This window comes from Lethenteron reissneri, chromosome 36 (genome assembly GCF_015708825.2).
Source record: "Lethenteron reissneri isolate LAM-NWPU_2019-01 chromosome 36, ASM1570882v1, whole genome shotgun sequence".
In the NCBI taxonomy this organism is placed as follows: domain Eukaryota; kingdom Metazoa; phylum Chordata; class Hyperoartia; order Petromyzontiformes; family Petromyzontidae; genus Lethenteron; species Lethenteron reissneri.
In genome coordinates, this window is record NC_083814.1 from 3,544,802 (window position 1) to 3,561,084 (window position 16,283).

General features: G+C 43.5%; 1 protein-coding gene across 1 annotated transcript in view; it reads right to left on the bottom strand.

Annotated features, from left to right (window-relative positions):
* The window catches only part of LOC133351249 (serine-rich adhesin for platelets-like), a 39,068-nt gene extending 24,701 nt beyond the window's left edge, over positions 1 to 14,367 (bottom strand). The window contains exons 1-4 of the mRNA XM_061566344.1: positions 13,547 to 14,367; positions 12,253 to 12,338; positions 10,962 to 11,177; positions 372 to 10,205 (exon numbers count right to left, since the gene is read on the bottom strand). Of these exons, the coding sequence (XP_061422328.1) occupies positions 372 to 10,205; positions 10,962 to 11,177; positions 12,253 to 12,338; positions 13,547 to 14,367 (10,957 nt within the window). The remainder of the gene's footprint in view (positions 1 to 371; positions 10,206 to 10,961; positions 11,178 to 12,252; positions 12,339 to 13,546) is intronic.
* Positions 14,368 to 16,283: the final 1,916 nt, after the last annotated feature.

A 16,283-nucleotide genomic window follows, 5' to 3' on the forward strand; every position in this document is an offset into this window, starting at 1 on the left:
TGGTATTTTCTTTTCAGGAAGCGGGCAATTTTGGAATCGAGTGGACAATTGTTGGGGTTTCATGTGTGCAGTTATTGGCTGGTTTTGGCCAAAACATAAAAAGAATCAACTTAATGTCTGTCGGTAACTTACTGCATTTTCGCATGAAAGCCAAATGTAACCCAAGTGAGTTATACCAAAATAGGCCTTTCCCATACAAAGGTGGATTGATGCTGTGGGATTTGTAATGCGTGACACAGGGGATGATGTTGTATCTTCTGTGCAATTATGATGAACGTTGAAGCTATAAATATGGCTAATAAACAATGTTGTCTCTTAACATTGTGTGGGCTATTGGGATAGAATTGGAGTGGGTGAGATTATTACTGTACCTGGTAAAGTGGTTGTTGTAATTTTGGGAGTTGACCTTAAAGTAGATGTTGATGTAGTAAGTGTAGAACTTTGGGACTCAGAAACAGCCGTAGTTGAAGTAGCTTGAGATCCAGTGGATAAGGTAGTGATCGTACCATTCGATGATGTCGATGTTAAGGAAGAAGATAGTCCTGATATTGTTGTTGATGAAGTAGACATTGGTTGTGATGTTGATACTGATGATGGAGATGATGTGCTGTGTGAAACGGTTGATGCTGTTGATGGTCCAAGTGCAATAGATGTTGTATGGGATATTGGTGATATCGTTGAGGTTGTTGCTGTTACACCATGTGAAGCTGTTGATGACACCACTGTTGAGGATGTAGACATAGTAAGCGTGGTTCCTTGGGAGCCTGTGAATGCGGTTGAAGTATTTGATGATACTGTTGAGCCTGTTGATGTTACACCATGTGATGCTGTTGGTGACACCTCTGTTGAGGATGTCGACAGAGTAAGCGTGGTTCCTTGGGAGCCTGTGAATGCGGTTGTAGTATCTGATGATACTGTTGAGCCTGTTGATGTTACACCATGTGATGCTGTTGGTGACACCTCTGTTGAGGATGTCGACAGAGTAAGCGTAGTTCCTTGGGAACCTGTGAATGCGGTTGTGGTGTCTGTTGAGTCTGTCGATCCGGTTGTGGTTGTACCTTGTGATAAAGTTGTCAAGGATGAAAGAGTTGACGTTGACTCATTTGGAACTGTTGTTAAAGTCTCTTGTGGCAATGTCAAAGGCAATGATGATGACGCTTGTGAAGATGTCGATGCTGTCCACGGTGATGTTGATGGTCTGGTTGCACTTGATGTTTGGGATATTGGTGATACTGTTGAGCCTGTTGATGTTACACCCTGTGATGCTGTTGGTGACACTTCTGTGGAGGATGTCGACAGAGTAAGCGTGGTTCCTTGGGAGCCTGTGAATGCGGTTGTGGTGGATGGTGATTCTGTCGATCCGGTTGTTGTCGTACCTTGCGATAAAGTTGTCAAGGATGAAAGAGTTGGCGTTGACTCATATGGAACTGACGTTGTTAAACTCTCTTGTGGCAACGTGAAAGGCAATGATGATGACGCTTGTGAAGATGTGAATGCTGTCAACGGTGATGTTGATGGTCTGGTTGCACTTGATGTTTGGGATATTGCTGATATTGTTGAGGTTGTTGCTGTTACACCATGTGAAGCTGTTGGTGATACTTCTGTTGAAGATGTCGACAGAGTAACTGTGGTTCCTTGGGAGCCTGTGAATGCGGTTGTAGTATCTGATGATACTGTTGAGCCTGTTGATGTTACACCATGTGATGCTGTTGGTGACACCTCTGTTGAGGATGTCGACAGAGTAAGCGTGGTTCCTTGGGAACCTGTGAATGCGGTTGTGGTGTCTGTTGATTCTGTCGATCCGGTTGTGGTTGTACCTTGTGATAAAGTTGTCAAGGATGAAAGAGTTGACGTTGACTCATTGGGAACTGTTGTTAAAGTCTCTTGTGGCAATGTCAAAGGCAATGATGATGACGCTTGTGAAGATGTCGATGCTGTCCACGGTGATGTTGATGGTCTGGTTGCACTTGATGTTTGGGATATTGGTGATACTGTTGAGCCTGTTGATGTTACACCCTGTGATGCTGTTGGTGACACCTCTGTTGAGGATGTTGACAGAGTAAGCGTGGTTCCTTGGGAACCTGTGAATGCGGTTGTGGTGTCTGTTGATTCTGTCGATCCGGTTGTGGTTGTACCTTGTGATAAAGTTGTCAAGGATGAAAGAGTTGACGTTGACTCATTTGGAACTGTTGTTAAAGTCTCTTGTGGCAATGTCAAAGGCAATGATGATGACGCTTGTGAAGATGTCGATGCTGTCCACGGTGATGTTGATGGTCTGGTTGCACTTGATGTTTGGGATATTGGTGATACTGTTGCACCTGTTGATGTTACACCCTGTGATGCTGTTGGTGACACCTCTGTTGAGGATGTATACAGAGTAAGCGTGGTTCCTTGGGAACCGGTGAATGGGGTTGAAGTATCTGATGATACGGTTGAGCCTGTCGATGTTACACCTTGTGATGCTGTTGGTGACACTTCTGTTGAGAATGTCGACAGAGTAAATGTGGTTCCTTGGGAGCCTGTGAATGCGGTTGTGGTATCTAATGATAATGTTGAGCCTGTTGATGTTACACCCTGTGATGCTGTTGGTGACACTTCTGTGGAGGATGTCGACAGAGTAAGCATGGTTCCTTGGGAGCCTGTGAATGCGGTTGTGGTGGATGGTGATTCTGTCGATCCGGTTGTTGTCGTACCTTGCGATAAAGTTGTCAAGGATGAAAGAGTTGGCGTTGACTCATATGGAACTGACGTTGTTAAACTCTCTTGTGGCAACGTGAAAGGCAATGATGATGACGCTTGTGAAGATGTGAATGCTGTCAACGGTGATGTTGATGGTCTGGTTGCACTTGATGTTTGGGATATTGCTGATATTGTTGAGGTTGTTGCTGTTACACCATGTGAAGCTGTTGGTGATACTTCTGTTGAAGATGTCGACAGAGTAACTGTGGTTCCTTGGGAGCCTGTGAATGCGGTTGTAGTATCTGATGATACTGTTGAGCCTGTTGATGTTACACCATGTGATGCTGTTGGTGACACCTCTGTTGAGGATGTCGACAGAGTAAGCGTGGTTCCTTGGGAACCTGTGAATGCGGTTGTGGTGTCTGTTGATTCTGTCGATCCGGTTGTGGTTGTACCTTGTGATAAAGTTGTCAATAATGAAAGAGTTGACGTTGACTCAGTGGGAACTGTTGTTAAAGTCTCTTGTGGCAATGTCAAAGGCAATGATGATGACGCTTGTGAAGATGTCGATGCTGTCCACGGTGATGTTGATGGTCTTGTTGCACTTGATGTTTGAGATATTGGTGATACTGTTGCGCCTGTTGATGTTACACCCTGTGATGTTGTTGGTGACACTTCTGTTGAGAATGTCGACAGAGTAAGCGTGGTTCCTTGGGAGCCTGTGAATGCGGTTGTGGTATCTGATGATACTGTTGAGCCTGTTGATGTTACACCCTGTGATGCTGTTGGTGACACTTCTGTGGAGTATGTCGACAGAGTAAGCGTGGTTCCTTGGGAGCCTGTGAATACGGTTGTGGTGGATTGTGATTCTGTCGATCCGGTTGTTGTTGTATCTTGCGATAAAGTTGTCAAGGATGAAAGAGTTGACGTTGACTCATTTGGAACTGTTGTTAAAGTCTCTTGTGGCAATGTCAAAGGCAATGATGATGACGCTTGTGAAGATGTCGATGCTGTCCACGGTGATGTTGATGGTCTGGTTGCACTTGATGTTTGGGATATTGGTGATACTGTTGAGCCTGTTGATGTTACACCCTGTGATGCTGTTGGTGACACCTCTGTTGAGGATGTTGACAGAGTAAGCGTGGTTCCTTGGGAACCTGTGAATGCGGTTGTGGTGTCTGTTGATTCTGTCGATCCGGTTGTGGTTGTACCTTGTGATAAAGTTGTCAAGGATGAAAAAGTTGACGTTGACTCATTTGGAACTGTTGTTAAAGTCTCTTGTGGCAATGTCAAAGGCAATGATGATGACGCTTGTGAAGATGTCGATGCTGTCCACGGTGATGTTGATGGTCTTGTTGCACTTGATGTTTGAGATATTGGTGATACTGTTGCGCCTGTTGATGTTACACCCTGTGATGCTGTTGGTGACACTTCTGTTGAGAATGTCGACAGAGTAAGCGTGGTTCCTTGGGAGCCTGTGAATGCGGTTGTGGTATCTGATGATACTGTTGAGCCTGTTGATGTTACACCCTGTGATGCTGTTGGTGACACTTCTGTGGAGGATGTCGACAGAGTAAGCGTGGTTCCTTGGGAGCCTGTGAATGCGGTTGTGGTGTCTGTTGATTCTGTCGATCCGGTTGTGGTTGTACCTTGTGATAAAGTTGTCAAGGATGAAAGAGTTGACGTTGACTCATTGGGAACTGTTGTTAAAGTCTCTTGTGGCAATGTCAAAGGCAATGATGATGACGCTAGTGAAGATGTCGATGCTGTCCACGGTGATGTTGATGGTCTGGTTGCACTTGATGTTTGGGATATTGGTGATACTGTTGAGCCTGTTGATGTTACACCCTGTGATGCTGTTGGTGACACCTCTGTTGAGGATGTTGACAGAGTAAGCGTGGTTCCTTGGGAGCCTGTGAATGCAGTTTTGGTGTCTGTTGATTCTGTCGATCCGGTTGTTGTTGTACCTTGTGTTAAAGTTGTCATGTATGAAAGAGTTGGCGTTGACTCATATGGAACTGTTGTTGTTAAAGTCTCTTGTGGCAATGTCAAAGGTAATGATGATGACACTTGTGAAGATGTGAATGCTGTCAAGGGTGATGTTGATGGTACGGTTGCACTTGAGGTTTGGGATATTGGTGATAATGTTGCGCCTGTTGATGTTACACCCTGTGATGTTGTTGGTGACACTTCTGTGGAGGATGTCGACAGAGTAAGCGTGGTTCCTTGGGAACCTGTGAATGCGGTTGTGGTGTCTGTTGATTCTGTCGATCCGGTTGTGGTTGTACCTTGTGATAAAGTTGTCAAAGATGAAAGAGTTGACGTTGACTCATTTGGAACTGTTGTTAAAGTCTCTTGTGGCAATGTCAAAGGCAATGATGATGACGCTTGTGAAGATGTCGATTCTGTCCACGGTGATGTTGATGGTCTGGTTGCACTTGATGTTTGGGATATTGGTGATAATGTTGCGCCTGTTGATGTTACACCCTGTGATGTTGTTGGTGACACTTCTGTGGAGGATGTCGACAGAGTAAGCGTGGTTCCTTGGGAGCCTGTGAATGCGGTTGTGGTGGATGGTGATTGTGTCGATCCGGTTGTTGTTGTACCTTGCGATAAAGTTGTCAAGGATGAAAGAGATGGTGTTGACTCATATGGAACTGACGTTGTTAAACTCTCTTGTGGCAATGTCAAAGGCAATGATGATGACGCTTGTGAAGATGTCGATGCTGTCCACGGTGATGTTGATGGTCTGGTTGCACTTGATGTTTGAGATATTGGTGATACTGTTGCGCCTGTTGATGTTACACCCTGTGATGCTGTTGGTGACACCTCTGTTGAGGATGTTGACAGAGTAAGCGTGGTTCCTTGGGAGCCTGTGAATGCAGTTGTGGTGTCTGTTGATTCTGTCGATCCGGTTGTTGTTGTACCTTGTGTTAAAGTTGTCATGTATGAAAGAGTTGGCGTTGACTCATATGGAACTGTTGTTGTTAAAGTCTCTTGTGGCAATGTCAAAGGTAATGATGATGACACTTGTGAAGATGTGAATGCTGTCAAGGGTGATGTTGATGGTACGGTTGCACTTGAGGTTTGGGATATTGGTGATAATGTTGCGCCTGTTGATGTTACACCCTGTGATGTTGTTGGTGACACTTCTGTGGAGGATGTCGACAGAGTAAGCGTGGTTCCTTGGGAACCTGTGAATGCGGTTGTGGTGTCTGTTGATTCTGTCGATCCGGTTGTGGTTGTACCTTGTGATAAAGTTGTCAAAGATGAAAGAGTTGACGTTGACTCATTTGGAACTGTTGTTAAAGTCTCTTGTGGCAATGTCAAAGGCAATGATGATGACGCTTGTGAAGATGTCGATGCTGTCCACGGTGATGTTGATGGTCTGGTTGCACTTGATGTTTGGGATATTGGTGATAATGTTGCGCCTGTTGATGTTACACCCTGTGATGTTGTTGGTGACACTTCTGTGGAGGATGTCGACAGAGTAAGCGTGGTTCCTTGGGAGCCTGTGAATGCGGTTGTGGTGGATGGTGATTGTGTCGATCCGGTTGTTGTTGTACCTTGCGATAAAGTTGTCAAGGATGAAAGAGATGGTGTTGACTCATATGGAACTGACGTTGTTAAACTCTCTTGTGGCAATGTCAAAGGCAATGATGATGACGCTTGTGAAGATGTCGATGCTGTCCACGGTGATGTTGATGGTCTTGTTGCACTTGATGTTTGAGATATTGGTGATACTGTTGCGCCTGTTGATGTTACACCCTGTGATGCTGTTGGTGACACTTCTGTTGAGAATGTCGACAGAGTAAGCGTGGTTCCTTGGGAGCCTGTGAATGCGGTTGTGGTATCTGATGATACTGTTGAGCCTGTTGATGTTACACCCTGTGATGCTGTTGGTGACACTTCTGTAGAGGATGTCGACAGAGTAAGCGTGGTTCCTTGGGAGCCTGTGAATACGGTTGTGGTGGATTGTGATTCTGTCGATCCGGTTGTTGATGTATCTTGCGATAAAGTTGTCAAGGATGAAAGAATTGGCGTTGACTCATAAATGACTGTTGTTGTTAAAGTCTCTTGTGGCAATGCTGTTGGTGACACTTCTGTTGAAGATGTCGACAGAATTAGTGTGGTTCCTTGGGAGCCTGTGAATGTGGTTGTGGTGTCTGGTGATTCTGTCGATCCGGTTGTGGTTGTACCTTGCGACAAAGTTGCCAAGGATGAAAGAGTTGGTGTTGACTCATATGGAACTGAGGTTGTTGAAGTCTCTTGTGGCAATGTCAACGGTAATGATGATGACGCTTGTGAAGATGTGAATGCTGTCAACGGTGATGTTGATGGTTCGGTTACACTTGAGGTTTGGGATATTGGTGATACTGTTGCGCCTGTTGATGTTACACCCTGTGATGCTGTTGGTGATACCTCTGTTGAGGATGTATACAGAGTAAGCGTGGTTCCTTGGGAACCAGTGAATGGGGTTGAAGTATCTGATGATACGGTTGAGGCTGTCGATGTTACACCCTGTGATGCTGTTGGTGACCCCTCTGTTGAGGATGTTGACTGGGTAAGTGTGGTTGCCTGGGAGCCTGTGAATGTGGTTGTAGCATCTGGTGAAACTGTTGTCTCTGAAGATGTGGATGGAATATTTGACTGAGTCGTTTCCAGTGGTGTTGTTATGAACAATGTTGTACTTTCAGTTGCCAATGTGGACACTATTGAAGTTGTTTCAGCAGCTGTGGACGGAACAGAAGTCCATAGAAATGTAGTAGATTCCGTTTGAATTACCGTTGTGGATTCCAATGAAGTTGTGGTTGGTATAACTTCTGAGGAGGACGGAATATCAGATTTAGACGTAATTTGTGTCGTGTCTCCTAATGTGGACCCAACAGGAGCAGAGGAAGTAATTTCTGTAGTTTCTGATGATGGTGTGGAAGGGATATTTGATGCCGTAGAAGATGCAATTGGTGTTGATTCAGCGGAAGTAGTCGATGCAACTTCTGAGGTTGAGGAAAACTGTGTTGTCTCAGAAGATGTGGATGGAATATTTGACTGAGTTGTTTCCAGTGGTGTTGTGACGAACAATGTTGTACTTTCAGTTGCCAATGTGGACACTATTGAAGTTGTTTCAGTAGCTGTGGAAGGAACAGAAGTCCATGGAGATGCAGTAGATTCCGTTTGAGTTTCTGTTGTGGATTCCAATGAAGTTGTGGTTGGTATAGCTTGTGAGGAGGACGGAATATCAGATGTAGACGTAATTTGTGTCGTGTCTCCTAATGTGGACCCAACAGGAGTAGAGGAAGTCATTTCTGTAGTTTCCGATGATGGTGTGGAAGGGATATTTGATGCGGTAGAAGATGCAATTGGTTTTGATTCAGCGGAAGTAGTCGATGCAACTTTTGAGGTTGAGGAAAACTGTGTTGTCTCAGAAGATGTGGATGGAATATTTGAATGAGTTGTTTCCAGTGGTGTTGTGATGAACAATGTTGTATTTTCAGTTGCCAATGTGGACACTATTGAAGTTGTTTCAGTAGCTGTGGAAGGAACAGAAGTCCATGGAGATGCAGTAGATTCCGTTTGAGTTTCTGTTGTGGATTCCAATGAAGTTGTGGTTGGTATAGCTTGTGAGGAAGACGGAATATCAGATGTAGACGTAATTTGTGTCGTGTCTCCTAATGTGGACCCAACAGGAGTAGAGGAAGTCATTTCTGTAGTTTCCGATGATGGTGTGGAAGGGATATTTGATGCGGTAGACGATGCAATTGGTGTTGATTCAGCTGAAGTAGTCGATGCAACTTCTGAGGTTGAGGAAAACTGTGTTGTCTCAGAAGATGTGGATGGAATATTTGACTGAGTTGTTTCCAGTGGTGTTGTGACGAACAATGTTGTACTTTCGGTTGCCAATGTGGACTGTATTGAAGTTTTTTCCGCAGCTGTGGACGGAACAGAAGTCGATAGAGATGTAGTAGATTCCGTTTGAATTACCGTTGTGGATTCCAATGAAGTTGTGGTTGGTATAACTTCTGAGGAGGACGGAATATCCGATGTAGACGTAATTTGTGTCGTGTCTCCTAATGTGGACCCAACAGGAGTAGAGGAAGTCATTTCTGTAGTTTCTGATGATGGTGTGTTAGGGATATTTGATGCGGTAGAAGATGCAATTGGTGTTGATTCAGCAGAAGTAGTCGATGGAACTTCTGAGGTTGAGGAAAACTGTGTTGTCTCAGAAGATGTAGATGGAATATTTGTATGAGTTGTTTCCAGTGGTGTTGTGACGAACAATGTTGTACTTTCAGTTGCCAATGTCGACACTTTTGAAGTTGTTTCACTAACTGTGGAAGGAACAGAAGTCCATGGAGATGCAGTAGGTTCCGTTTGAGTTTCTGTTGTGGATTTCAATGAAGTTGTGGTTGGTATAGCTTGTGAGGAGGACGGAATATCAGATGTAGACGTAATTTGTGTCGTGTCTCCTAATGTGGACCCAACAGGAGTAGAGGAAGTCATTTCTGTAGTTTCCGATGATGGTGTGGAAGGGATGTTTGATGCGGTAGACGATGCAATTGGTGTTGATTCAGCGGAAGTAGTCGATGCAACTTCTGAGGTTGAGGAAAACTGTGTTGTCTCAGAAGATGTGGATGGAATATTTGACTGAGTTGTTTCCAGTGGTGTTGTGACAAACAATGTTGTACTTTCAGTTGCCAATGTGGACACAATTGAAGTTGTTTCAGTAGTTGTGGACGGAACAGAAGTCGATAGAGATGTAGTAGATTCCGTTTGAATTACCGTTGTGGATTCCAATGAAGTTGTGGTTGGTATAACTTCTGAGGAGGACGGAATATCCGATGTAGACATAATTTGTGTCGTGTCTCCTAATGTGGACCCAACAGGAGTAGAGGAAGTAATTTCTGTAGTTTCTGATGATGGTGTGGAAGGGATATTTGATGCAGTAGAAGATGCAATTGGTGTTGATTCAGCGGAAGTAGTCGATGCAACTTCTGAGGTTGAGGAAAACTGTGTTGTCTCAGAAGATGTGGATGGAATGTTTGACTGAGTTGTTTCCAGTGGTGTTGTGACGAACAATGTTGTACTTTCAGTTGCCAATGTGGACACTATTGAAGTTGTTTCAGTAGCTGTGGAAGGAACAGAAGTCCATGGAGATGCAGTAGATTCCATTTGAGTTTCTGTTGTGGATTCCAATGAAGTTGTGGTTGGTATAGCTTGTGAGGAGGACGGAATATCAGATGTAGACGTAATTTGTGTCGTGTCTCCTAATGTGGACCCAACAGGAGTAGAGGAAGTCATTTCTGTAGTTTCCGATGATGGGGTGGAAGGGATATTTGATGCGGTAGAAGATGCAATTGGTTTTGATTCAGCGGAAGTAGTCGATGCAACTTTTGAGGTTGAGGAAAACTGTGTTGTCTCAGAAGATGTGGATGGAATATTTGACTGAGTTGTTTCCAGTGGTGTTGTGACGAACAATGTTGTACTTTCAGTTGCCAATGTGGACACTATTGAAGTTGTTTCAGTAGCTGTGGAAGGAACAGAAGTCCATGGAGATGCAGTAGATTCCGTTTGAGTTTCTGTTGTGGATTCCAATGAAGTTGTGGTTGGTATAGCTTGTGAGGAGGACGGAATATCAGATGTAGACGTAATTTGTGTCGTGTCTCCTAATGTGGACCCAACAGGAGTAGAGGAAGTCATTTCTGTAGTTTCGGATGATGGGGTGGAAGGGATATTTGATGCGGTAGAAGATGCAATTGGTGTTGATTCAGCGGAAGTAGTCGATGCAACTTCTGAGGTTGAGGAAAACTGTGTTGTCTCAGAAGATGTGGATGGAATATTTGACTGAGTCGTTTCCAGTGGTGTTGTGACGGACAATGTTGTACTTTCAGTTGCCAATGTGGACTCAATTGAAGTTGTTTCAGCAGCTGTAGACGGAACAGAAGTCCATAGAGATGTAGTAGATTCCGTTTGAATTACCGTTGTGGATTCCAATGAAGTTGTGGTTGGTATAACTTGTGAGGAGGACGGAATATCAGATGTAGACGGAATTTGTGTCGTGTCTCCTAATGTGGACCCAACAGGAGTAGAGGAAGCAATTTCTGTAGTTTCCGATGATGGTGTGGAAGGGATATTTAATGTGGTAGAAGATGCAATTGGTGTTGATTCATCAGATGTAGTCAATTTAACTTCTGAGGTTGAGGAAAATTGTGTTGTCTCAGAAGATGTGGATGGAAAATTTGACTGAGTTGTTTCCAGTGGTGTTGTGACGAACAATGTTGTACTTTCAGTTGCCAATGTGGACACTATTGAAGTTGTTTCAGTAGCTGTGGAAGGAACAGAAGTCCATGGAGATGCAGTAGATTCCGTTTGAGTTTCTGTTGTGGATTCCAATGAAGTTGTGGTTGGTATAGCTTGTGAGGAGGACGGAATATCAGATGTAGACGTAATTTGTGTCGTGTCTCCTAATGTGGACCCAACAGGAGTAGAGGAAGTCATTTCTGTAGTTTCCGATGATGGGGTGGAAGGGATATTTGATGCGGTAGAAGATGCAATTGGTGTTGATTCAGCGGAAGTAGTCGATGCAACTTCTGAGGTTGAGGAAAACTGTGTTGTCTGAGAAGATGTGGATGGAATATTTGACTGAGTTGTTTCCAGTGGTGTTGTGACGAACAATGTTGTACTTTCAGTTGCCAATGTGGACACTATTGAAGTTGTTTCAGTAGCTGTGGAAGGAACAACAGTCCATGGAGATGCAGTAGATTCCGTTTGAGTTTCTGTTGTGGATTCCAATGAAGTTGTGGTTGGTATAACTTGTGAGGAGGACGGAATATCAGATGTAGAGGTAATTTGTGTCGTGTCTCCTAATGTGGAACCAACAGGAGCAGAGGAAGTCATTTCTGTAGTTTCCGATGATGGTGTGGAAGGGATATTTGATGTGGTAGAAGATGCAATTGGTGTTGATACATCAGATGTAGTCAATGGAACTTCTAAGGTTGAGGAAAATTGTGTTGTCTCTGAAGATGTGGATGGAATATTTGACTGAGTCGTTTCCAGTGGTGTTGTGATGAACAATGTTGTACTTTCGGTTGACAATGTGGAACCTATTGAAGTTGTTTCAGCAGCTGTGGATGGAACAGAAGTCCATAGAGATGTAGTAGATTCCGTTTGAATTACCGTTGTGGATTCCAATGAAGTTGTGGTTGGTATAACTTCTGAGGAGGACGGAATATCAGATGTAGACGTAATTTGTGTCGTGTCTCCTAATGTGGACCCAACAGGAGTAGAGGAAGTCATTTCTGTAGTTTCCGATGATGGTGTGGAAGGATTATTTGATGCGGTAGAAGATGCAATTGGTGTTGATACATCAGATGTAGTCAATGGAACTTCTGAGGTTGAGGAAAATTGTGTTGTCTCTGAAGATGTGGATGGAATATTTGACTGAGTCGTTTCCAGTGGTGTTGTGATGAACAATGTTGTACTTTCGGTTGACAATGTGGACTCAATTGAAGTTGTTTCAGCAGCTGTAGACGGAACAGAAGTCCATAGAGATGTAGTAGATTCCGTTTGAATTACCGTTGTGGATTCCAATGAAGTTGTGGTTGGTATAACTTGTGAGGAGGACGGAATATCCGATGTAGACGGAATTTGTGTCGTGTCTCCTAATGTGGACCCAACAGGAGTAGAGGAAGCATTTTCTGTAGTTTCCGATGATGGTGTGGAAGGGATATTTGATGTGGTAGAAGATGCAATTGGTGTTGATTCATCAGATGTAGTCAATTTAACTTCTGAGGTTGAGGAAAATTGTGTTGTCTCTGAAGATGTGGATGGAATATTTGACTGAGTCGTTTCCAGTGGTGTTGTGATGAACAATGTTGTACTTTCGGTTGACAATGTGGAACCTATTGGAGTTGTTTCAGCAGCTGTGGAAGGAACAGAAGTCCATGGAGTTGCAGTAGATTCTGTTTGAGTTACTGTTGTGGATTCCAATGAAGTTGTGGTTGGTATAACTTCTGAGGAGGACGGAATATCCGATGTAGACATAATTTGTGTCGTGTCTCCTAATGTGGACCCAACAGGAGTAGAGGAAGTCATTTCTGTAGTTTCCGATGATGGGGTGGAAGGGATATTTGATGCGGTAGAAGATGCAATTGGTGTTGATTCAGCGGAAGTAGTCGATGCAACTTCTGAGGTTGAAGAAAACTGTGTTGTCTCAGAAGATGTGGATGGAATATTTGACTGAGTCGTTTCCAGTGGTGTTGTGACGGACAATGTTGTACTTTCAGTTGCCAATGTGGACTCAATTGAAGTTGTTTCAGCAGCTGTAGACGGAACAGAAGTCCATAGAGATGTAGTAGATTCCGTTTGAATTACCGTTGTGGATTCCAATGAAGTTGTGGTTGGTATAACTTGTGAGGAGGACGGAATATCAGATGTAGACGGAATTTGTGTCGTGTCTCCTAATGTGGACCCAACAGGAGTAGAGGAAGCAATTTCTGTAGTTTCCGATGATGGTGTGGAAGGGATATTTAATGTGGTAGAAGATGCAATTGGTGTTGATTCATCAGATGTAGTCAATTTAACTTCTGAGGTTGAGGAAAATTGTGTTGTCTCAGAAGATGTGGATGGAAAATTTGACTGAGTTGTTTCCAGTGGTGTTGTGACGAACAATGTTGTACTTTCAGTTGCCAATGTGGACACTATTGAAGTTGTTTCAGTAGCTGTGGAAGGAACAGAAGTCCATGGAGATGCAGTAGATTCCGTTTGAGTTTCTGTTGTGGATTCCAATGAAGTTGTGGTTGGTATAGCTTGTGAGGAGGACGGAATATCAGATGTAGACGTAATTTGTGTCGTGTCTCCTAATGTGGACCCAACAGGAGTAGAGGAAGTCATTTCTGTAGTTTCCGATGATGGGGTGGAAGGGATATTTAATGCGGTAGAAGATGCAATTGGTGTTGATTCAGCGGAAGTAGTCGATGCAACTTCTGAGGTTGAGGAAAACTGTGTTGTCTGAGAAGATGTGGATGGAATATTTGACTGAGTTGTTTCCAGTGGTGTTGTGACGAACAATGTTGTACTTTCAGTTGCCAATGTGGACACTATTGAAGTTGTTTCAGTAGCTGTGGAAGGAACAACAGTCCATGGAGATGCAGTAGATTCCGTTTGAGTTTCTGTTGTGGATTCCAATGAAGTTGTGGTTGGTATAACTTGTGAGGAGGACGGAATATCAGATGTAGAGGTAATTTGTGTCGTGTCTCCTAATGTGGAACCAACAGGAGCAGAGGAAGTCATTTCTGTAGTTTCCGATGATGGTGTGGAAGGGATATTTGATGTGGTAGAAGATGCAATTGGTGTTGATACATCAGATGTAGTCAATGGAACTTCTAAGGTTGAGGAAAATTGTGTTGTCTCTGAAGATGTGGATGGAATATTTGACTGAGTCGTTTCCAGTGGTGTTGTGATGAACAATGTTGTACTTTCGGTTGACAATGTGGAACCTATTGAAGTTGTTTCAGCAGCTGTGGATGGAACAGAAGTCCATAGAGATGTAGTAGATTCCGTTTGAATTACCGTTGTGGATTCCAATGAAGTTGTGGTTGGTATAACTTCTGAGGAGGACGGAATATCAGATGTAGACGTAATTTGTGTCGTGTCTCCTAATGTGGACCCAACAGGAGTAGAGGAAGTCATTTCTGTAGTTTCCGATGATGGTGTGGAAGGATTATTTGATGCGGTAGAAGATGCAATTGGTGTTGATACATCAGATGTAGTCAATGGAACTTCTGAGGTTGAGGAAAATTGTGTTGTCTCTGAAGATGTGGATGGAATATTTGACTGAGTCGTTTCCAGTGGTGTTGTGATGAACAATGTTGTACTTTCAGTTGCCAATGTGGACACTATTGAAGTTGTTTCAGCAGCTGTGGAAGGAACAGAAGTCCATAGAAATGTAGTAGATTCCGTTTGAATTACCGTTGTGGATTCCAATGAAGTTGTGGTTGGTATAACTTCTGAGGAGGACGGAATATCAGATTTAGACGTAATTTGTGTCGTGTCTCCTAATGTGGACCCAACAGGAGCAGAGGAAGTAATTTCTGTAGTTTCTGATGATGGTGTGGAAGGGATATTTGATGCAGTAGAAGATGCAATTGGTGTTGATTCAGCGGAAGTAGTCGATGCAACTTCTGAGGTTGAGGAAAACTGTGTTGTCTCAGAAGATGTGGATGGAATATTTGACTGAGTTGTTTCCAGTGGTGTTGTGACGAACAATGTTGTACTTTCAGTTGCCAATGTGGACACTATTGAAGTTGTTTCAGTAGCTGTGGACGGAACAGAAGTCCATAGAGATGTAGTAGATTCCGTTTGAATTACCGTTGTGGATTCCAATGAAGTTGCGGTTGGTATAACTTCTGAGGAGGACGGAATATTAGATGTAGACGTAATTTGTGTCATGTCTCCTAATGTGGACCCAACAGGAGTAGAGGAAGCAATTTCTGTAGTTTCTGATGATGGTGTGGAAGGGATATTTGATGTGGTTGAAGATGCAATTGGTGTTGATTCATCAGATGTAGTCGTTGGAACTTCTGAGGTTGAGGAAAATTGTGTTGTCTCAGAAGATGTAGATGGAATATTTGACTGAGTCGTTTCCAGTGGTGTTGTGATGAACAATGTTGTACTTTCAGTTGCCAATGTGGAACCTATTGAAGTTGTTTCAGCAGCTGTGGAAGGAACAGAAGTCCATGGAGTTGCAGTAGATTCTGTTTGAGTTACTGTTGTGGATTCCAATGAAGTTGTGGTTGGTATAACTTGTGAGGAGGACGGAATATCAGATGTAGACGTAATTTGTGTCGTGTCTCCTAATGTGGACCCAACAGGAGTAGAGGAAGTCATTTCTGTAGTTTCCGATGATGGTGTGGAAGGAATATTTGATGCGGTAGAAGGTGCAATTGGTGTTGATTCAGCAGAAGTAGTCAATGGAACTTCTGAGGTTGAGGAAAATTGTGTTGTCTCTGAAGATGTGGATGGAATATTTGACTGAGTCGTTTCCAGTGGTGTTGTGATGAACAATGTTGTACTTTCGGTTGACAATGTGGAACCTATTGAAGTTGTTTCAGCAGCTGTGGATGGAACAGAAGTCCATAGAGATGTAGTAGATTCCGTTTGAATTACCGTTGTGGATTCCAATGAAGTTGTGGTTGGTATAACTTCTGAGGAGGACGGAATATCAGATGTAGACGTAATTTGTGTCGTGTCTCCTAATGTGGATCCAACAGGAGTAGAGGAAGTCATTTCTGTAGTTTCTGATGATGGTGTGGAAGGATTATTTGATGCGGTAGAAGATGCAATTGGTGTTGATTCAGCAGAAGTAGTTGATGGAACTTCTGAGGTTGAGGAAAACTGTGTTGTCTCAGAAGATGTGGATGGAATATTTGACTGAGTTGTTTCCAGTGGTGTTGTGACGAACAACGTTGTACTTTCAGTTGCCAATGTGGACACTATTGAAGTTGTTTCAGTAGCTGTGGAAGGAACAACAGTCCATGGAGATGCAGTAGATTCCGTTTGAGTTTCTGTTGTGGATTCCAATGAAGTTGTTGTTGGTATAACTTGTG